The sequence below is a fragment of the Hyperolius riggenbachi genome, chromosome 12, assembly GCF_040937935.1.
Source record: "Hyperolius riggenbachi isolate aHypRig1 chromosome 12, aHypRig1.pri, whole genome shotgun sequence".
Taxonomy (NCBI): domain Eukaryota; kingdom Metazoa; phylum Chordata; class Amphibia; order Anura; family Hyperoliidae; genus Hyperolius; species Hyperolius riggenbachi.
In genome coordinates this window covers 109,686,780-109,710,191 of record NC_090657.1, presented here as the reverse complement: position 1 = coordinate 109,710,191, position 23,412 = coordinate 109,686,780, and the positions used below count along the sequence as shown (strand labels likewise).

The window sequence follows — 23,412 nt, the reverse complement described above, 5'->3', positions numbered from 1 at the left end:
GGCGTGTGTACAGACTATCGTTCGCTTGATAAGAGTGAGTTTGAGCGATCCGCCTGGCGGATCGCTCAAACTCACTCTTATCAAGCGAACGATAGTCTGTACACACGCCCGATTTAGCGGGCGAACGACGGGACGTTCAAACGACCCGTCGTTTGCGGAAATCCGACGTGTGTATGGGCCTTTAGAGTTAGTCACCACGAGGTTGGCCTTTTTTTAGGCGCCCTTATTTGATGTATGCTGACACGTGTGTTCAGTTTTCCTTAAAGAGAACCCGAGGTGGGTTTGAAGAATATTATCTGCATACAGAGGCTGGATCTGTTTATACAGCCCAGCCTCTGTTGCTATCCCAAACCCCACTAAGGTCCCCCTGCACTCTGCAATCCCTCATAAATCACAGCCACACTGCTGACAAACAGCTTGTCAGAGCTGGCTGTGTTTATCTCTGTAGTGTCAGTCTGCTGCTTTTCCCGCCTCCTGCAGAACTCCAGTCCCCGCCTGCATCCCTTCCCTCCCTGCTGATTGGAGGGAAGGGACGGGGGCAGGGACCAGAGCTATGCAGGAGGCGGGGGAGCAGCTGAGACTGACACTACAGATGTAAACAGAGCCTCACAGCATGGCTGTGATTTATGAGGGATTGCAGAGTGCAGGGGGACCTTAGGGGGGTTTGGGATAGCAACAGAGGCTGGGCTGTATAGGCAGATCCAGCCTCTGTATGCAGATAACACTCTTTAAACACACCTCGGGTTCTCTTGAATTATGAAAAAAAATGATTGAAAACTCTGAAAAAATTGCTTGTGTCTCTACATTACGAAATTGTCAGTCTACCATACAACATACAATTATGCACAAAAAATGATCTGAAAATTCTGCCACTTCCGATTGCGACTGTATTTTATCGAAATTTCTGTAAAATCATTTTATTGTTTCGTGGTGGCCACCTATATGTGGTCCCTTGCTTTCCTAATGCACTGGGGGGCTGTACAGCCACCTCTCTCCATGTTATATTAGTGTAATTATGGGCACTGGCAGAAAGTAATGCCTATTTTGCCTTGCCTATTGTAATATGGTTGAAGCGTACATATAAACATCGTTGTCACAGGACCTTTATAGTTATAGAGCCGGGGTGTCAAATTCAATCATGTAAGAGGCCAAAATCTATAACATGCCTGTTTTTCCCAGAAAATAAGACATATTTTTGCTCCAAAAGATGTGCTAGGACTTATTTTCAGGGGATGTCTTATATTTCTATCAGGAAGTGTCTCTCAGCAGAACATTTCCTGTTCCTTTGTACTGTGCTGTCCCTAATTTGAAGGTATGCTACTGTATTGATCAGATACCTGCCCTGTCCTTGCTACACAGCTGATAAGCTTGTTGTGTGCTGGGATGACAGGACCGGTGCTCAATCAGCACTGCACCATTGTGTCCCCGCTTGCTGGCCGCCTCTTCCTCCTCTTTATCTTCTGCTAGGGCTTATTTTGAGGGTAGGGCTTATATTTCAAACATGCTCGAAATTACAGCTAGGGCTTATTTTCAGGGTAGGTCTTCTATTCAGGGAATGAGGGTAGTTGCTGCAGGCCAAATCGCTTATTACTAAGATTTAACATTTCATTGTCTCAAACTAAGTGGGGTAACTATAGCGACTAGGTTGGGGGGAAGGGCTCCGCTCCTCCCCCTTCTGCAGAGTGGTGCAGTGGAGCAGTTAAATATTTACCTACTCTAGTGCTGCTTCGTGACTCCTCTGATCTCCCTGACGCATACAGTAAAAAGCAGCGCCAGGGAAAATATGGCGCACAGAGCCGCTGGTAAAGTGTTTAAAACGCTATTTTGCATTTTAACATTAAAATCAGTAAATAGCGTTTCCGCTGGTAGAGACATACCCTAAAAGACTGGCAGCTGTAATTGCAGCAAAAGGTGGTTCTACAAAGTATTGACTCGGGGGGCTGAATAATTACACACACCCCACTTTGCAGTTATTGATTTGTAAAAAATGTTTGGAATCATGTATGATTTTCATTCCACTTCTCACGTGTACACCACTTTGTATTGGTCTTTCACATGGAATTCTGATAAAATTGATTCATGTTTGTGGCAGTAATGTGACAAAATGTGGAAAACTTCAAGGGGGCCGAATACTTTTGCAAGCCACTGTATATATACATACATGTTGCATTGGCGCTGTGCGCCATTTTTTCCTGTCACGTTCCTGACGATCCTCTGCAATGTGGGGAGAAGATATTGGGGAAGTTGTGTGTGCTTTACCACAGCCACATGAGGGGGTTTGGATCCCAAGAGGGTGCCCCATGCTAATTTTATGGAGCATGTGAGAGGTTCCATGGTTTGTTGCTGCACCCCGATTCAAACTTGAAATGTTTCAGCCAGAAACACTGTGCTATTCTGGACAGGAAGGCAGTGAGCTGTTGTTCTTCAAGGAGCACATAAAATGGCAAGAAGGGCCGCATTCAGCTCATGGGCCTTGAGCATGACACCTGTGTTATAGACAGACAGAAAGAAACACATCAAAACATATATATTTATTAATTTAGAATTCACACTCGCACATCTTACATAACCTTTTTCTGCTTTTGCTGTCTTGTCTTTTTCTAGAATTTCAGCTCAGAGCAGCGAGTCTCGCTGGATATAGACCTTTGGGACAAGTTTAGTGAACTCTCCACCAAATGCATCATTAAGACGGTGGAATTTGCCAAACAGCTGCCAGGATTCACCACTCTCACCATCGCAGATCAGATCACCCTCCTTAAAGCCGCCTGCCTGGACATCCTGGTGAGTCCCATTTCTATTACCCTGTTTGTTAGGCTGGCCATACACGCATCAATTTTCTCATACTATCACTCAGACAAAATCTGCAGGGAATCTATTGCACAATATCTCCTGTCGATCGGAATTCTTATGAATATTGGGCTAAAATTGATCAGACAATAAGGAAAATCTCAATCAGAGGCAAAGCAGGTGTGGCGGTAGACCATCGTGCTGCACTGCATTGAGCAGTACAGTGAATCAGTCAATCAATTCTCAAAAGATTTATTTGTAAAAGCTATTGAAAATCGATGTGCTGTGTGGGTCTGAGTTTTCTCTTAAAACACAGTTAAGCAAAGTGACCTTAAAGCGGATCCGAGATGAAAAACTAACTATAACAAGTAACTTGTCTATATATCTTATCTAAAGTTTAGATAGTTTACACAGCAAATCTAGCTGCAAACAGCTTCAATAGAATATGATTATTTTTCCCTGTGATATAATGACAGCAACCATGTTGGTTGTAAACATTACACAGAGGCAAGCTTATCTGCATCTTGAGCACTCAGCCTGTGAAAAAACCTAATCCCCCCTCCTCCTCCCTCCTCCCCTCTGCCTCTGGCTAGTAATACTTCCCCCCCCCCCCCCCTCCTGCCCAGACTGAGCTCCCATGAGCCCTTGCTACTGTCTGAAAATGCCTTGGCTCTCTGAAATCCTGTGGACGGGGCTTGTTTAGTTTATAAGGAATTAGAGTATTAAAACAAAAAAGTATTTGGCTTGAGGAATGCCCTATAAACAATAGGAAAGGAACACAATTATTCAATGAGTAAAAGTTAATCTCGGCTCCACTTTAAATGTAATTAGATAACATTTCCCCCACCCACAAACAGCAGATGGCAGCAGCCAGACCTCTTTGGCACCAGACAACAAAGGCCCAAGGACAGCAGGCAAACCCCCTCAGACACATAATGCAGCAGCATTTCCCATAAAATACTCAATACAGCAGCGTTTCCCACAAAATACACATATTGCGGCAGTATTCCCATAATATACACATAAGGCGTCAAAGTTTCCCAAAAAATACACATAAGGCATCAGCATTTTCCACAAAATACACATACTGTGGTAGTGTGTCACACAAAATACACACAATCTGCATCATTTCCTCAAAATTGCTCACAATTTGGCAGTTTCCCTCACAAAATACACATAATATAGCAGCTTTTCCCCACAAAATACACATTATGTTACAGTGTTTTCTCCACAAAATATACATAATGTAGCAGTGTTTCCACCACAAAATACACATAATGTGGCTGTGTTTTCCATAAAATACACATAATGTGCCTGTGTTTCCCATAAATATACAGTATATGTCATAGTTCCCCCAAAATACACACAAAGACATATGAGGCAGCATTTCCCCCCTCAAAAAATACAATAGGAAGCATTTTCCCCATAAAACAGATTATGGAGAGTTAGATTTCCCCTTTAAATACGTTATTTCTGCCACCACCCCCAGTTGGGGTCCCTTAATATCCCTGGTGTCAGAGTGATGGCACCTGAAAATAAAAACAAAGTACTCACCGAGCAGGAGTCTCCACTTCTGTCTTTCAGCACTGCTCCCCATGTTCATTGCAGAAACTCCAGCTGCAAATCTCCTGCGCTGGCAGTGCAGAGCTACAGGAAAATGGCTGGCGGAGCCCAGCCATGGAGACACAAATAGATTTCAGTGCTGGGCTTCAGATGCCTTTTTCCCATAGCTCATAGAATCTACATAGACTCCCGCAGCTCATAGAATCTACATAGACTCCCGCAGCCTGGGATTGCAAAGGTACAGCTGGTGAACTGGCGCAGTGTCCGTGGGATGGCTCAACACAAGTTCACTATACTGAGGGGCAATATCTGCAACAGTGTATCCAGGCCCTGGATCGGTGGGCCGGATGACACAGCTGAACGGGCCAGTAGCTTCCCCACACCTAGACTAAACAGTCAGATTCTGAAGTTTATCGTGGTTGTTTTGAAAGGTTCACAAGAAAGGCGTTTCTGGAAGATAGTGGTCTGGTGTGCCATTTCTAACCAAACATGCAAATTCATTGCTTAGTGCAGAGTCATGGGAGAGCAGCATTGGCTTATCTCTGCTGTGTCAAAAATGGCAAAGTGGACAAAATCTTCTAAGGCTGGGCTTAAAGCGGACCTGAACTTGGAACTTCTTCTCTGCTCTAAAAGATAAACAACTTCTTCATAAAAGGATCCGCACTGTCTAAAAACAATTCTTTATTAAGTCTTCATAAATGTATAAAATATCATGAAAAGTGCCGGGTCTATGAAGATGCACGGAGTTTCGAATCTCCTGATTCTTTTTCAAGTCATCTGACAAAGTGCACAACTCTTGCTAGAATGTCTACCCTGATATACACAAGGAGTGGACCTGATGGGGAACTAAGAAATAGAAATAATGATTTGTACTGCAAAGAGGGCAAACACTCAATATCCATATGTTGTCATAGAGTTCATATACAAATCTACCCACTCAAACGTAAGACTTAAATGGCCCCTGTCACCGTGCCACATACTTACAGCATCACTGTGGGCTATGTATAAAACTCTGCGGTGATGCAGCATCCATAAATTAGTGTATTAAAGCTGAATCTGTATCACATCCAGCCGCCCACAGTGGCCACTAATCAGAGGCCACACTTCATTCAAACAGGTCGCCGCTGACCTGTGCGATCCCAGCCAAACTTGGCTTTGTAGTTGCATGATTTGTGCCGTTGCGGCTGAAGAGACAAGCTATCGTTTAAATGTTTGAATTCCAAGTCTACATATACTGTATCCCTATAGGCAGCTCTGCAGCATATGTAGACAGTAGCAAACTTCATCCAGTTCTTATACCCCCAACCCCTCACATTTCTGCCATCCAATTCTCCTCCTTTCCTTTCCCGAGAGGTGAGCAAATAAGTGTTTCACCTGTTCGCCTCTTATCCAGCTATCTTGAAGTCCCACTGAGGAACCTGGGGTGCTGCTAGTCCTTGGGCTCACCTCACTTGCCTGCAAATCAGTCTGTGTGAACAGACCTGCACAGAGAACTGCTCGTCGCTCCTGCTTTAAAGGTTCCCGCTTCATTGCTGCGCTTCTAGACTATATCCTAAGATCAGCAATGCTGAGTGAGGTGAGCGTTGCCCAGTAACAGCACTGTATACCTGACGCACATAAATTTCCTGTGTGTGAAGTAAACAGCACTGTCACTGGGCAATGCTCGTCTCGCTCAGCACTGTGGGCCATAGCGCTGATCTTTAAATATGGCAGCGCAGCGATCAAGCAGTAACTTTGATAGCAAGAATGGCAAGCAGGTCTGTGTATTCGGACTAATCTAAAGGTGGACAGGCAGCTTGCTCAGGTCTTTGTGGGAGGGTGAGGTGAGCCCAATGTCAAAAAGTGCTTCAGCTTCCTCAGCTCCGAAGGCACTGGCCTATGTGGCCTTCCCATAAATCTAGCCCTGCAAAAAAGTTGTATAGTGTGAGTCACAACTGTGATTGGGCACCTCCTCCAAATGCCCTCTGACAACCACCAATCCTCCCCCACTTTGTCAGACAGCTTTGGGCACAGTTATTATTATTATTCTTTTAGCATTTATATAGCGCCGACATCTTCCACAGCGCTGTAATTACTTTATACATTTATTCACAGCGAACCTGGCACTTTATTCCATCAGACTGTCCTCCCATTCGATGTGAGTTTTCATGTGTGGTCAGCTATACTTAGCACCTGCTGAAACCATGCACGGTGTAACTGGATAAAGAAGTGTGTGATTTATAAACCGCTGCTCAATGGCTGCTGAAGGAGGAAAGGCTTTTTTCTCTTTGTGATGAAGAAAAACATGATGTCATTTCCAGGCAGAACAGGGGAACGGCAGATATATTTCTGCACTCTTGTTGGACTTTGATCATCTCCGCCCCTTAGGGCATGATGAGCAGACCTCAATGGTGTTGACACACAAGCGGTTGGGGAGTGAGTCACATGCCTGCTTGTGAATGTCCTGTTCTATAGATCATAGCTGTGTAATAGGCAAGAGATGAGGAGGCATTGTGTAGTGCTCATCCATAGAGGATTAAAGAAAAAAGCTAAAGGCCAATATGGATAATTCAGTTGGGTGGATTCTAATGAACTGAGATAACTGGAAGCTCCACTATCACAGTCTTTCTGCATGAGCGGCCAGCTCTGTCTCAACCAACTCACTCCTGCCTTATTTTCTGTAATGTGAAATAAGCTCAAAGTTCAGGATAAGAGATTCTTTCCATGTAGTTGAAGAGAGTGACTGTGTTCTTATTTACAGCAGGGGCGTAGCTACAACTCACTGGGCCCCATAGCACTTTTTTTGACCAGGCCCCCCCTTCCCCCAGCCAAACAAACACCTACTTGCCAGTAGTCTCCCTTTGATGGTGATAACAGCCTTCTACTAATGATGTCTATAATGTTGTTAGTCTTTTTCTAGCATAATGTGGCTAGAATGTGTGGGCAACATGGTGCCATAGTGGATAGCACTCTTGTATTGCAGCACTGGGTTCTGGTTCAAATCCCAGCTAGGGCACTATCTACATGGAGTTTGTATGCTCTCCCCATATCTATGTGGGTTTCTATTATCAAGTTTTGTCCCCTTTATAATAGAAGTTAGCATTGCAACCCCCTCCCCCTCTACACTAACTCTCTACTTGCAGACAGTGTAATTAGTAGCCAGAGAAGCAGCATCAGCAGCGCTGCTCTCTCTACTCACATGGAACAACGAGGTTGCACTCACTCCTAGGAGCTGTATGTCACACACAGGCTGTCTCCTCACTCTGCACAGCAGCAACAGGGAATCCTTGTGCACACCACTTCCAGCAGCTTCTCCTCCCTGGCCGGAACTACAGATTAATTGTCGGGCCAGCCAGGGAGGCATCTCTTCACAGCAGACTGGTGAGAAAATAGTCCCCTCTCACCTGCCTGCTGCTGCTTCTTCAAGATTTTAGCCAGGATCATTGGGAAAGGGGACTTTGGGGAGGGTGGAGGATGCTTTCTTCCTGCTTTGTTAATAAACTAAATTTTATAATAAAAAATGTTTCCTGCTACCAGGATGGGGCCCCCTAGTGGCCTGGGGCCCTATAGCAACTGCTATGCTTGCTATCCCTATTCCTACGCCCCTGTTTACAAGCCTGTGCAAGTAAAAAAACTACTTTATGCACCTTGACAGGTCCTTAATATATTGCAACATCTCTAAATTATAATAAAGCAGCCTCATACCTATATTGACTATAAGTTTTGTCACATAACCATTGCTCTGTTCTTAAAGTAGACCTGACCCGAGGCAAAGCTACCTAAGGTAAGCACAGAGGTATGTTTATGCTGGATCCACATACCTCTGTGCATTGTCAGTTCCTCTCCTTGTTACCCTGTTCCAGATAATCACTCCATGGAAAATGTGACTTTTGGCTAAAGTAAGTTTCCTGTTCCAGTCAGGAATAGGTAGAATTTATGTGCTGTTCCCTGTTATCACCCTCCCATTTCCTCCTCTTCCCGACCCGTTCACTCCCCTAAAGTGTACTAGAGGCGCTGACAATGAAATATTTGATACTTACCTGAGGCTTTCTCCAGCCCCATAAGGAGTGCTGAGTCTCTCACCGTCCTCCTGTATGCCTGTCGTTCAGCCTCAATCAGCCCCGGTAACTGGCTCAGTCACGTCAGTCGGGGTCTTCTGCGCATGCACGGAGGTCCCGCGCACATAGGCGCGGGAGGGACTCAGCGGTGCTTATGGGACTGGAGCAAGCCCCAGTTAAAGGGAACCTTAACCGGCGAGGAAAAATAAATTCACTTACCTGGGGGCTTTCCCAAGCCTCCTGCAGCCGTCCGGTGCCCGCGCCGGTCCTTCGGTGCCCTCCGGTCTCCCTCCGCCGCTAAGTTTCGTTTTCGGACGACTGCCAGTCGTCCTCGGGCCTCTTCCGCATTCCTCGTCGTAAACTGCAGTAAAGCGCGTCCGCATGACGCCAAACGTGTCATGTGCATGACGCCAAACTCGTCATGCGGACGCGCTTTACTGCAGTTTACGACTAGGAATGCGGAAGTGGCCAGAGGACGACTGGCAGTCGTCCGAAAACGAAACTTAGCGGCGGAGGGAGACCGGAGGGCACCGAAGGACCGGCGCGGGCACCGGACGGCTGCAGGAGGCTTGGGAAAGCCCCCAGGTAAGTGATTTTTTTTTTCCCCGCCGGTTAAGGTTCCCTTTAAGTATCAAATCTTTCTTTGTTAGCGTCTCTGGTTTACTTTAAGAGGAGGAAAAAGTCAAAATTTCATTATCGAGATGGGGGGAATGGACAATGCATAGAGGAATGTGGATCCAGCTTGAACATACTTCTTTGCTTACCTTAGGTAGCCTTGCCTCGGCTCAGGGTATCATCTGAATCCTTTAACTCTTCCACTTCACCTGCCTAAGGCTGCTGCATACTGTCACTCAGTGTTATTACTGAGCTTTGACTCATAAAATGCCTTTATGAAAATCTGACATTTCTCCATTGGAAATGAATAAGATGATGTCTGGAAGGGACGTGTCGGTTATACTAAGAAATTACTCATCACTATTCTATACTCCTATGCTCAGTGTTCTTGGTGTGCTGACGAGATTTGAAAAAGAATGATGCGTAATGTGAACAAATAAGAGAGCAAGGAAGGATGACTGCAAAATAAATAGTACTTTCTCCAAGCAGTAATCAGAGCACACAGTAGTTATTTACTACTAGCCGACCCGCAGCGTAGCAAAGAGGGTAGCAGGCAGGAAGGGGGTATTTGTCACAGCGGCGGGGAGGGGGGTTGGACCCCCCCCCCTCACCTGGGTCCCCCATCTGCGCTCCCCCTCTAGCTTAAGTTGAGCAGCAGCCGCCACTATTAGTAAGAGGCAGCGTAAGGGGGTAGCGGGCAGGAAGGGGGTATTGGGCACAGCGGCAGGGAGCGGGCAGGAAGGGGGTATTGGGCACACCGGCGGGGAGGGGGGTCGGACCCCCCCTCCCTTACCTGGGTCCCCATCTGCGCTTCCCCTGTAGCTGAAGTTTAGCAGCAGCCACCGCTATTAGTAAGAGGCAGCGGGCGGGGATGACTCACCTCTTCAGCGTTCCAGCATGCGTTCCACTGTCATCACTTCCTGCAATGCCGCCCACTGTATTGTAAGTGGACGGCATTGCCGGAAGTGACGACAGTGGAACGCAGAAGAGGTGAGTCATCCCCGCCCACTGCCTCTCACTATTAGCGGCGGCGGCTGCTGAACTTTAAGCTAGAGGGGGGGGGGCGCAGATGGGGGACCCAGGTGAGGGAGGGGGGGTCCGATCCGCCTCTCCGCCGCTGTGCCCAAAACCCCCTTCCTGCCCACTACCCCCTCCAGCTCGTCGGACCCCCTCCAGCTCGGCGGCAAGTCTAGGACCGCCCCTGGGGGCAGGGTGCTACTTCTTCTTGCTTGGACCGGCCCCTTCTGCTTGGACCGGTCCTGGGGGCAGGGCGCTACTTCTTCTTCTTGTTTGAAGGTTGAGGTACGTAGCCTATTATATATATCTATATCTATATATATATATATATATTTAACAGTTTGAGCACGGAGTGACACCTTGTACTTTACACACTGGTGGTGAAATTCCAGCATAGGTCCTTCATGGTCTGATATGCAAAAGTCAATAGATTCCTGTCCAATTGGAATTCAATTAAATAGTGATGGATTATTTTCCTACATGGCAAACTCAATTTTGATAGGCCTCAGCAGAAATCTATTGAGCATCAATTGGGGGACACTAGACATCATGGGACTGGATAAGGGAGGAAAGGAGGACCACTAAACACCACAGAACTTTATAGGGGAGGAAGGACCACCAGACAATAGGGAAATGTATAGGGGCTGAGAGGAGGCATTAGACACCAGGTAACTCTATAGGGGATGGAGGAGGGCCACCAGACACCAAGTAACTATATACGGAAGGGGGGGGGGGGCATTAGACACTAGGGAACTTTATGGGAGGAAGTTGGCCTTTAGACAATGAGGTTAACTTGCAACTAGGTACCAGCATTTAATTTCAGCCCACTTTGTGTTTGACGCCCCTGCTTTAGAGGATCCTGCTATTTTTTTAATGCTACAATATACCCATTTCTATGCTCACAGATTCTCCGAATTTGCATACGCTACACCCCTGACCAGGACACCATGACTTTCTCAGATGGTCTCACGCTCAATAGGACACAGATGCACAACGCTGGGTTTGGACCCCTCACAGATCTAGTCTTTGCCTTCGCCAATCAGTTGCTACCACTGGAAATGGATGATGCTGAGACTGGACTGCTAAGCGCCATTTGTCTTATCTCTGGAGGTAAGAATAATGTGGTCCATCGATACAGTACCAGTTCCACGATACAGGGTTCTTCATGGTGAATACTCTGGATGGTCAGTAAGAAAAAGTTCAGAATTCAGTGTGTACGTGGGAGCAGAAGACGCTATTGATCTCAATAATCGTTATACAAAGTGCAAAGGGCAAAAGTACAGACGTTTCCATGATTCTTCCAGTAATTAATTTTAGACAATTAGTAAAGATTTACAAAGCAAGTATTGTTTCCTCTGTCCTTTAATTGTATAATGTCCCTTTATTATGAACAGCTGCTGGGCTCTTGCTGCCTGTCTGGAGCACAATGGCTCCATTAAGACAACGGCAACTTAACAAAGTTTGAAAATTTGTCTTTCTGACCAAATGATGGATGTTTGAAAAATGTTTTTCTCTATTGCTTTGGGTTTAACCCTAAATCCAGTATGCACATTCTAATGTATTATTTCCATCCCCTTTCTCTCTTCCCCAAATAACGCTACATTATAAACCACTCCAGCCAAACCCCAGTTTCTCAATTAGCCTCGCTGGGGCTTCTGGCTTGGTTTCAGCCATGCACTACAGCTGGCTGGACTGAAGTGAATCATGGCTGTTGAAAGGGGGAGTTCATGAATGGCGTAGCAGGAGGAGGATGGTGTAGTGATCTGGAGCAAGCAGTGCAGAGATTGTGGGGTGGAGTCAATATATCCCAGTAATGCCTAGTACACACTAGGCCTACACGATTTTAGGAAAAATGTAAATAACGATTTTGTCTGTCAAAAATTGCGATTTTGATTTTTTCACGATTGGCCGATCGATCAAAATCGATTGGTCGATTGCAAAACGATTGACCAATCGACCGATTTGGGGCCGATTTCGATCGATTTCATATCGATCTGGCAGGCTGGAAAATCTAGGTTGATCTGTTGAGATTGCTTATTATTTTGCATTGGCCCTAATGGAAATCTGATGGCAAAAAATGCCATCAGATCGATTTTCAATAGATTTCAAACTGAAATCTATTGGAAATCTTTTCCTAGTAAAAAATGTTCCTAAAGACATCAGATAGATCAGAAATCTATCTGATGATCTATCTGCTGCTAATCTAACGAGGCCACCTTAAGTAGCCCTTATTTTACCTTTTATTGCCTGTGACTCTACCAGGAGTAAAAATGGTTCGTCCCATGCAGTTTAACTGCCCATTGCTGAGAGGATGCTTACAGTTCCTCTTTAAGTACTGGTAGAGACTGGTCATTATCTCTGGTGCATTGTCTTCTGGTAATCTCCTGCTTGGTAGAACAATGCTTAATTGCTAGGCAGATAGATGGTTAGATAGATCATTTCCAACATGTTGGAAATTATCTATCTGGCAGGTAAATCTTACAGAAAATCTTACAGAAAATTGTATGGTGTGTACTAGGCATAAAGCCGCATCTACCTGCGTAAATGCGGCCGCGATGTTCCTTATAAATCGAGCCGCTGATGCGGCTCGATTGATAAGATCCGACAGGACGGATATCCCCACCGCCGATTCCCTGCTCGCTCCCCGCGGGGGGGCAATGGCAGGGAATCGAGCAGAAGATGCACGGCGCGGGGACGAGCGGGAATCAAGCGGGTATTGATTCCGGCGCACACGTGGCAAGCGGGGACGCGGAAGAGGCGATTAGCCGCCGGATCGCCGCCTCATCTACACGTGTAGATGAGGTATAAGAACCGAAATCACTCTGAGTGCTTGGCTGTCTGCTGAGATTTTGGTAGTTAGGTGATACTGAAGTGGAGGACTCCTGTAAGTGTGGATGGGAGGGTACAGTATTCGTGAGGGTGGGGTGGTAAGGAGTTGAAGAAACAGAAATTTGAAGAAATGGGCATCTGTACAAAATACAGAATCGGTACAAAGTACAGAATTGGTAATAACAGTGACAGAATTGATATGAATAAATGTTTAACAAAATCCAAAACTCAAAAGGGTGAGGTAGCCGGCACATTCAAGCTTACAATCTTAAGGGAAGGGATGGGGGCCTACATTAAAAAAAGTCTACATTTTTATTGGTTCTAGAGGTTGGAGCAAATATAATATGGTAAAGTGGGACTGAAAAAAGCAACTTTACCTTCCCTACTAGTCAGAGTTACCTTAAAGGTCAACCGAAGCAACAGGGATATGGAGGCTGCCATATTTATTTCCTTTTAAGCAATACCAGTTGCCTGGCTATCCTGCTGATCTTCTGCCTCTAATACTTTTAGCCATAGACCCTGAACAAGCATGCAGCAGATCAGGTGTTTCTGACATTAATATCAGATCTGACAACATTAGCTGCATGCTTGTTTCTGGTGTTATTCAGACACTACTGCAGCCAAATAGATCAGCATAATAACCAGGCAACTGGTGTTGTTTAAAATGAAATAAATTTGGCCACCTCCGTACCTTTCTCACTACATTTGTCCTTTAAAGAGGAACTTTAACCCAGGATTGAACCTCCTCCCAATCAGTAGTCAATAAATCCTTTCCCGCGAGAAATCTTTACCTTTTCTCAAATAGATCATCTGGGACATCTGTGTGGCTAATATTGTGGTGATACTCCTCCCAAAGTTCCATGGCTCTGACAGTTTCCTGTCGGTGAACATCATTGCATTGTGGGAAACAACAGCTGTTTTCACTACAGTTCCTCTTTAAAGCCATAGTGCCTAACCTGCAGCTTTCTGGCGCTCACATTGTAGCCCCCAAACCATTTGCTGCATGGTCCATATGTAAGACACTGTGGTCCATATGCAATTCACTTTTTCTGAGTCTTCTCCTAGGTGATATTTTTACACATTGTTATAAAAGGCCTTTAACCCTCTCCCAACCGCCTAACGCTGATCGGCGGTGGGAGAGTGGCACTCACAGGACCGCCTAACGTCGATTGGCCTCACAGTCCTGGAGGCGGGGTTAGCAGGGAACGTGCGCTCGCTCACATGCATGTTCCCTGCGAGTAAACAAAGCGGGGCTCTGTCATCAGCCTGCCAGCAGGAGGCTGAAATAAAGAATAGAAAAGGCAATACACATTTGTACAGTGCTGCGATCTAGCGCAGCATACGGAGGCTGCCATATTTATTTCCTTTTAAGCAATACCAGTTACCTGGCTATCCTGCTGATCTTCTGCCTTTCTGCCTCTAATACTTTTAGAGGCTGAAATAAAGAAAAGAAAAGGCAATACACATTAAGAGCAGCACTGTACAGGGGACAGCCAAGTCACTTAACTGTCCCTCCCAACGGCTCACAACCTGATCCCATACATAGGCTGATGCCTATGTATGGGTAGTACAGTGTATGCATCAATGTCTAGGGCTAATTTAGGGGGGGGGGGGGGAATAATAGAAATTGGGACGCAGTAGCAGTCAGAGACCACCAAAAGAAAGCTCTATAAGGCCTGGTGCACACCAAAAACCGCTAGCAGATCCGCAAAATGCTAGCAGATTTTGAAACGCTTTTTTTTATTTTTCTATGGCATTTTGCTAGCGTTTTGCGGATTGCTGCTGCGGTTTTCAGTATAGTAGATTTCATATATTGTTACAGTAAAGCTGTTACTGAACAGCTTCTGTAACGAAAACGCCTGCAAAACCGCTCTGAAGTGCCGTTTTTCAGAGCGGTTTGCGTTTTTCCTATACTTAACATTGAGGCAGAAACGCATCCGAAATCCAAAAAATGCCTCACCCCGGCATTTTTCGTTTCTGCAAAACGCCTCCCGCTCTGATGTGCACCACCCCATTGAGATACATTGACCAAGCAGATCCGTAGCCGCAAGCGGATCTGAAAACGCCAAAAAAGCCGCTCGGTGTGCACCAGCCCTAAGGCCTAGTGCACACCAGAGGAGTTTTTCTGAGCGTTTTGAGTTTTTAAATCTGCTGCTAATGTTATCCTATGTGTCTGTGCACACTGGTGCAATGAGGTTTTGTAAAAAAACCCATAGCATTGGGAAGAGCTTTTGAAACCTCTAGCGAAACGCTAGAGGTTTCAAAAGCTCTTCCCAATGTAATGCTATAGGTTTTTTTTTACAAAACCTCATTGCTCTAGTGTGCACAGACACATAGGATAACATTAGCAGCAGATTTAAAAACTCAAAACGCTCAGAAAAACTCCTCTGGTGTGCACCAAGCCTTAGTGGGAAGAAAAGGAGGTACAATTCATTTTGTTAGGCCCAGTGCACACCAAAACCGCTAGCAGATCCGCAATACGCTAGCGGTTTTGGGAGCTGATTTCAGAGCGATTCTAGGTATGTTTAGAGAGGTTTTCTAAACATACCTAGCGGTTTTGCGTGCGTTTTTGTGTAGCAGATTACACATATTGTTACAGTAAAAGCTGTTACAGAACAGCTACTGTAACAAAAATGCCTGGCAAACCGCTCTGAACTAGCGTTTTTCTGAGCGGTTTGCGGTTTTCCTATACTTTACATTGAGGACGAAACGCTTCCGAAAACCGCAAACGCGCAGCAGGAGGCGCGTTTGCGGCTTGGCAAAAAACGCAAACCGCCGGTGTGCACCATCCCATTGCAATACATTAGACAAGCATTTTTAGAGGCGGATGCGGCCGGCAGATCGCTCCAAAAACCGCCCGGTGTGCACTGGGTCTTATTCAGTTTTTTACTGAAGCCTTTGAGTGTGCACTTTATAATCATATACTCAGTTTATATTGTTCAGGTTCACTTCAGGAACACTATAGCAACATTAAATAACTTGAAAATTGTCAAACTTATTTAGTCAGATGACAATATGTGCAGGCAATCCTGTAGTAGAATATCGTTATCCAGTGCATTTCATTTTTTTTAGGTGATTGCTATTCTGTCCCCCTCCCCCCTCACACACCCACACAGCAGGAGACTTCCTGTCCCCCTTTCCCCTCACCAGTATCCATAATACAGCAAGTGTTGCCTGGCAGAGTCCATTGTGCATGTATGTATGTGGATCACTGTGCAGGCTGCTCATAAGCTGGATTATGCATGACCTGATTACTTTCCAAAGTCATCACTTAGCCTTAAAGCTGAATTCACTGAATTCATCAGACTACTTCCATCCACCCCAGCGCCCCTCAACAAGGGAATGCTACTATCTTATGAAAATACCTTACATCAGGCCTAAACGTTGTAGTTCTGTGACTCCACCACTGCTCCCTTTCACATAGAAAGCTGGCATCCTGGTAGTCCGGGACACACCTCCTCCCTTGAGGCTGAATGGCAGCTTTGTATCATAAACTCTTAATTCAGTACAGTAGAACAGTTCCCATGGCCCAGTACTGGATGGAAGAGGAAAGGGAGCAGTGAAGCGGTCACATGACCTTCACATTCAGGCTAAAATAAGGTAGTTGTGCAGTTTGTTTTTCATACACCTATTCCTACACCTTAGGCATCTGGCAGTAGATTGGAGTAATTCCCTATTCCTGTAACTGCTTTCAGAAACACATTTTGTATAACAGCTGAATGGGGAAAGGACAGTACAACTGCTTAGAAAAGTTTATGAAGGCCTGCATGTGAAAACACACCTTAGTAGAATCCATCACATTCATTTCTATGGAGAAAAGAGGCAGGAGACCCTTAGGCCTGGTTCACATTAGTGTTAAAAAATGGTCCATTCCCAGGTCGGAAGGGAACGGATCGGATGTGAATGGATGCGATGTTAACCTATGGATCCATTCACTTCCATTCCGCACAATCCACTGAATGGATCCTGAAGCACTGCATTGTGGTCAATGAGAAAACGTAATGTTTCTTCACATTAGTGAAGAAACTGACCGTTCTAAGGACCTAAATCCACTTTGAGGGTGGGGGTGTGGGGAGGATGTGTGTAAACGGAACGGAAGCAGCTGAACGGAAATGGAGTGAAAACGGATCCGATGGACCGCTAATCAGATCCATTTTCTCAGAACCATTTGGCACTAAACTGCCAGTGTGAACCGGGTCTTAGTCACATTTGTTTGTATAGCACTGATATCTTCAGCATAAAGTATAGTTATGCCACTGACTGTCCTCAGAGGACCTCACAATATAATCCCTACAGTAGTCTAAAGCTGGCCATACACTTACAGATTGCCACCCGATGGGACAAAATGAACAAAGGAATCCATTCATACCAGATGCTGCTCATCGATTTTCAAAAGATTCTAGCAGGGAATATATTGAAAATCGGTTAAACTGAAACGTTTTTTTAAAGTTGATTCATCAAACATTTTGGGGGAATTGATTCCCAGCAGATTGATTGAATCTGCCAGAAATCAACCAGGAAAAATCGATAAGCACCTGGAAGCTTCAAATAGAATGCAAACTCCGTCCAGCTCAGCTATAGCAGTAGCATGGAACGATAATCCTCTGATATCTTCACACTGAGAATTAGATTGTGAAGTTCTACTTGATTTCAGTCAGTTCAGTTGTGTTGAATCATTGAAACTGACAGCGTTCATGTTTTAATTATTTGCATTATAAATTTATTTTTAAAAAGAAAGTATTTAGGATTATTCAGGTTGGAGTGAGCATATGATGTCTCCCACAATGCATCACGGTTGAATATGTAAATTGTCCCTTTGCTGTCCTCGAAAACTAAATACACCTCTAGAATTGCTGGAATACAATGATGTGTCAGCTTGTTAATTGTACAGAGCCAAAATAATCCAACATGCATACAGATTGTTTCAGACTGGTTGTCAGTGTATGACATGGACTATTATGGCTCTATGGAGTAGGACTTATACACCCAGAGTTTCAGATTACCCAGCAAGCTCATGGTGATCCCGAACTCCTAGAAGTGTGTAAGGGGCTAAAATGGACCAAAAAGCCCTCTTACTAAAAATGCCATGAGTTACAGAGTACCCAGCAAGCACCAGAACCAGGTGTTTCAAGTCCTACCCCATACCACATTAATCCATGCTGAGCACCGATGACCAACCAGTCTAAGGGCCCGTTCAGACTGCACGCATTTCCAGTCGCGTTTTGGAAACGCATGCAGGAAGCCGACACGCACGACATCAGACAGTGCATAGAGTGCACTGTCTGATGTTCACACTGCATGCGTTCCGGACCTGTGCGGTCCGGGAACGCATGCTGCACGCAGATTTTGTCAAAACGCACGGCTGTCCCATTCACTTTTCAGTGATGGGATCAGCCACGCAACGCACGCGTTCCGCACGCATGGCCATCCGCATTTGTGATCTGAACGGGCCCTAAAACAGTCTGTATGCATGTTGGATTAGTGTGGCTCTGTAACATTAGCAAGCTGACACATCATTGCATTCCTAAGGTTCTGGAGGCCTTTGAATATCAGGGACATCAAAGAGATGATTTGTAAATTTAGCAGTGATGCACTCGGAGACACCTCAGAGCTCACTCCAATCTGAATAACTGTAAATACTTTCTGTTTTAAGAAAGCAAATTTCTGTTTTTTTTTTTTTTTTTTTTTATTATTGTCATGTAAAACCTAATTTTGCCTTCTTAAAGGAAACCAAAGAATCGGTATTTACCCGGGGCTTCCTCCCACCCCACAAACACGTGCGAGTCTCTCACTGTCCTCACCTGCGATCAGCCCCGGTAATTGCTTCAGTCGCGTCAGTCTGGGACTTTTGCACATGTGCGGACCTCCCGCGCATGCGCAAAAGACCTAGACTGACACGACTGAAGCAATTTTCGAGGCTGATCGCAGCTGAGGACGGTGAGAGACTCGCACGTGTTTGTGTTGCGAAAGGAAGCCCCGAGTAAATACCGATTTTTTTGTGTTTTGAGATCTCTGGTACACTTTAAAACTGAAGGTTTTTGCAAATTAGGGTTAGAGTGAGCATATAAGGTGTCCCACAGTGCATCACTGCTGAGTATGCAAATCATTTTTTTTTTTGTCCCTGAAAACACTGCAACCACTGTAATTATTATTTCTTATAGGGTTAGTTACTGTGTTGTGTAACTTCAACTCTGTGTAGTCTTTCTAAATCCTTGCTTAGAGCGACACCTGCTGGTAAAGATGGCATATATGAAAATTTCTCATGGTTGCCTGATCCTCATCACAAATCTATGGCTACCATCATGTCTTGTGTACTCTACCATTGCCAAAACTATATAAATGCTAAACAATAAATATATATACACACACACACACACACACACACACACACACACACATATGGTATAGGCCAATGTAATGTGCTCCACGGGTATAGTGAACATTAATATCCTTCCCTTACATTAATGTAATATTCTATACTATCCTTTTCAGATCGGCAAGACCTGGAACAGCCAGATAAGGTGGACAAGTTACAGGAGCCTCTACTGGAAGCGCTTAAGATCTACGTCAGAAGGAGACGACCCAAAAAACCGCACATGTTCCCCAAAATGCTGATGAAAATCACAGACTTGAGGAGCATCAGTGCCAAGGGTGAGCTTACATTGCGTTGTGGAGCAACAAATTCAAATTAATTGTTGCTGGAAAACATGGCAACAGTATACAGTTTGGTATGCGGGACCATCCAGAATTCAAATCTCTCCATTTCTGTCTTTGGTTCCCTATTTCCTCAGAAGTCTTAACAAAGCAGGAAGTAAAACTTCATCGCCCACACTACACATTTCTGGCGATGCATTATTTTTCTAACTCTAAAGTGAGGACAGTTTCCTCACTTCCTGTAATGGAGACATTTATTACAAGGTCAGGCAGTACGAGTAGGTGAATCTGAATTAGAATCAATTTTATTTGGCCAAATAAGTTGGCACTTACAGAGATTTGACTTAGCAGTTGATCAGTGGACACAGGCAATACGATACAAGGACAGACATTATAGATATTACAAGTCAAGGAGAGTAAATTAGACAAAGTGGTAGCAAACAGGATGAGAAGCATTCATTTTCAGTTATGTGCTGTATCCATTTCAAGTCCCTGCAACTGTAGCACGAGTCTGCATTAAAGGGGAACTGAAGTAAGAGGTATACGGAGGCTGCCATATTTATTTCCTTTTAATCAATACCAGTTGCCTGGCAGCCCTGCTGGTCTATTTCTCTGCAGTAGTATCTGAATAACACCAGAAACAAGCATGCAGCTAGTCTTGTCAGATCTGACTTTAAAGTCTGAAACACCTGATGCTTGTTCAGGGGCTATGGCTAATAGTATTAGAGGCAGAGGATCAGCAGGGCTGCCAGGCAACTGGTATTGATTAAAAGGAAATAAATATGGCAGCCTCCGTATATCTCTTACTTTAGTTCCCCTTTAAGCATAGCTACCTCCTGAGGGAAAAGGCTGTTCCTGTGCCTGAAAGTTTTTGTTGCAACTGACCAGAATTTCACAGGTGGTAAAATTCTGAGGATGGAGTGAGCAGGGTGAGAGGGGTTCGGTAAGGCAATCTTGGTCAAATTCTTTCTGCTCCTGCTAGCGTAAAGATCCTGCACGGGAAGGTAAGCTACAGCCAAATTATTCCTTCTGCTGATTGGATGATGTGCTGCAATCTCACCTTTTCTTGTATGGTGCATGAACCAAACCAGACAGTCATAGATGATATCATGTTGGATTTGATGTTTGCAGTATAGAACTTCAAGATTAATTTCTATGGAAAGCCAAACTTTTTCAGCTGCTGTAGGTGATACATCTTCTGTTGCATTTTCTTGATGATGGTGTCCGTGTTATGCCATTTACGTGGACCCTACAAATCTGATTAACTCTACATGGTTGACTGTAGATCCATTTATGATTGGGGAAGAGTTTGGGGGGAGTTCTCCTAAAGTCTGTTAACTCCACATTCTTAAAAGACAACTGAAGTGAGAAGACTGTGGAGGCTGCCATGTTTATTTCCTTTTACAAAATACCAGTTGCCTGGCAGCTCTGCTGGTCTGTTTGGCTGCACAAGTGTCTGAATAACACCAGAAATAAGCATGCAGCCAATTTGCCAGATCTGACAATAATGTCATAAACACCTGATCTGCTGCATGCTTGTTCAGGGTCTATGGTTGAAAGTATTAGAGGCAGACGGTCAGCAGGTCTGCCAGACAACTGGTATTGCTTGAAAGGAAATAAACATGGCAGCCTCCATATACCTCTCTCTTCAGTTGCCCTTTAAGCTCATTAAGTTGCAAGACTATGGAGATGAAAATAGACCTTAGGAGAATTCCTCCCCAGCCACTCCCCAATCATAAATTGATCTACAGTGACTCAAGTATTATGAACAGTTGAGCTGACCAGAGTTTTTCCTCTTTCTTGCCTAGGTGCTGAACGTGTGATCACTCTGAAGATGGAGATCCCAGGATCCATGCCTCCACTCATCCAGGAGATGCTGGAGAACTCTGAGGGCCTGGACACACTGGCAGCTGGTTCCCCTAGTGAGCAGCCTCCTACCCCTGTCCCCCCAGGAAGCTGCAGCCCAAGTCTATCCCCTAGCTCCACTCACAGCAGTCCCTCTACACACTCGCCCTGATCTCCCAGCAGGCTGTGGCAATAAGGCGACAGAGATTCACCAGCTCATGCACAGACTTCTCGCCTCACCTCATCCTCCTCCACTCCTCACCTAACTCCTCTGGCCTCATACTGGATTACCCTAGGTCCTCAGTCTTCCCTTGCTTTATCCTTCATTTTTGCACTCTCAACAGAAAAGCATCACTGTGCTATAACTTGGTCTGGACTACTCTCCTCAAGAGTTGGGATGAGCCGGAGTGTAGATGGCTGCATACCACATGGACCTATATCTTTCACTCCCCTCAATTCATTACAATTCAACCTGTGCCTCTGGACTTCTCACACCCACTGGATTGAGAACAGACTCGTAACAAAGCCTAAGACTGAGCAAAATCTCACACTGTGCCGTGTGACTGTGGAGGGAGGGTGGGAGTGCTTAAGGACTGCACTCAAACCAGAGAGCTGTGACCATTGTCAATCCAACCACTTCACCTGGCGGGGGGGGGGGGGGGGGGGGGGCAATTGTACTGAGTCACAAACTCCATTCACTGCCATTGATTGCACCCCAGAAGCACTCTGCTCTTAATATAGCTGTATCTACAGCCTCACATTATCATTGATTAGGAACATTTCAGTGCAGCTTGAGGTAACGTAACTGGAAAGAAAATTGACACACTTTACATTCTTTTTTTTAATTGGTGCAAAAAAAGGAAATATATATTTTTGCTACGTTTTCTCCCAGTTGAAATTTGTCTTTTAGTGTATTTTTAAGTAACAGTTGTGTAAGCAGAGGGTATAAAACTTTGTTGCTTGGTAGTTGGAAAGGAAGCATCCTATCTAAAACATGAGAAGGTTTTTATACGACATATGGGCTGCTGGGTGGCTAAGTGGATAGCACCCTCGTTTTGCAGCGCCAGGCTCCCAGATTCATATCTTGACCATGACATTATCTGCATGGAATTTGTATGATCCCGCCGTGTTTACATGGGTTTCCTTTGGGCTCCGTTTTTCTTCTGCATCCCAAAAATGTAAATACATTGACCCTAAATGATAGTAGTGACATTAGACTATGTCTATGGTAGGGGTTAGTTTGTAAGCTAGCTCCTTGATTGATTTTAGAAAAAGGTTAATACCACTCAAAGCAAAGCTGTTGTGGGTTTAAATGATTCTTTATATCTGACTACAGTAAGGGCCCTTTTCCACTGCAAGCGATTTGCTTCAAGTCGCAAAACGCTGGCGATTTTTGAATTGCTAGGGCTGCTACTTTAAAATAGTAATCGGGAAAAGTATTTTCCAGTATCCTGATTCGATATTCTGTACAGCACAACCGGTTTTTGGAGCGATTTTACCTGTAATGGTGCTCTAATGTTAAAAGATAAATGCAAAATCGTAATCGCTTATACAAAATTGATGAAAAATCACAAACGCTTGTGTTTGCATTAGGCGATTGCTAGTGGAAAAGAGCCCTTAATCCCTTCATCCAATCTCTTGGTGTTTTGACATCTGAACTTGAGTTCCCAGTTCCACCCACTGAACAGTCCTATTATGTAATTATATATATATATATATATATATATATATATATATATATATATATATATATATATATATATATATATATATATATATATCCAGAGACATGGGGCCCTATTCAATTAACTTTTCACTTAGGAGTTATATTCACGCCTTACCAATAAAATACATTTTAAGCCACCCGCAAGCAAGACAATTCAAAAAAGTTCTATATTCATTATTTTTACCTTCTTTTTCAACTATATAGTGCTGAAAAGTTACTTTGTACAGAAGACGAAAAATGATCTCCTGGGAGAAAATTTATTTGCATATGGGCCACAATGCAGGATGAGAAGTAAATCCGCTATTTTACCACTGGAGATCCTGGCCCTTTCCAACAGCA

At 44.6% G+C, this 23,412-nt stretch overlaps 1 protein-coding gene and 1 long non-coding RNA gene across 4 annotated transcripts in view; one reads left to right on the top strand and one right to left on the bottom strand.

The window, feature by feature from the left end:
- Positions 1 to 21,975, top strand: part of RARA (retinoic acid receptor alpha) — a 217,856-nt gene extending 195,881 nt beyond the window's left edge. For all 3 annotated transcript variants that reach the window (XM_068262518.1, XM_068262519.1, XM_068262520.1), the window contains exons 5-8: positions 2,605 to 2,781; positions 10,925 to 11,129; positions 19,341 to 19,499; positions 21,311 to 21,975. In XM_068262518.1, coding sequence (XP_068118619.1) covers positions 2,605 to 2,781; positions 10,925 to 11,129; positions 19,341 to 19,499; positions 21,311 to 21,519 — 750 coding nt within the window. In that variant the 3' untranslated portion in view covers positions 21,520 to 21,975. The remainder of the gene's footprint in view (positions 1 to 2,604; positions 2,782 to 10,924; positions 11,130 to 19,340; positions 19,500 to 21,310) is intronic.
- Positions 10,848 to 14,314, bottom strand: LOC137541280 (uncharacterized). Its single transcript, XR_011025119.1, has 2 exons — positions 14,234 to 14,314; positions 10,848 to 11,196 (listed from the first exon to the last, which is right to left on the bottom strand). It is a non-coding gene; the product is annotated as an uncharacterized lncRNA (long non-coding RNA).
- Positions 21,976 to 23,412: the final 1,437 nt, after the last annotated feature.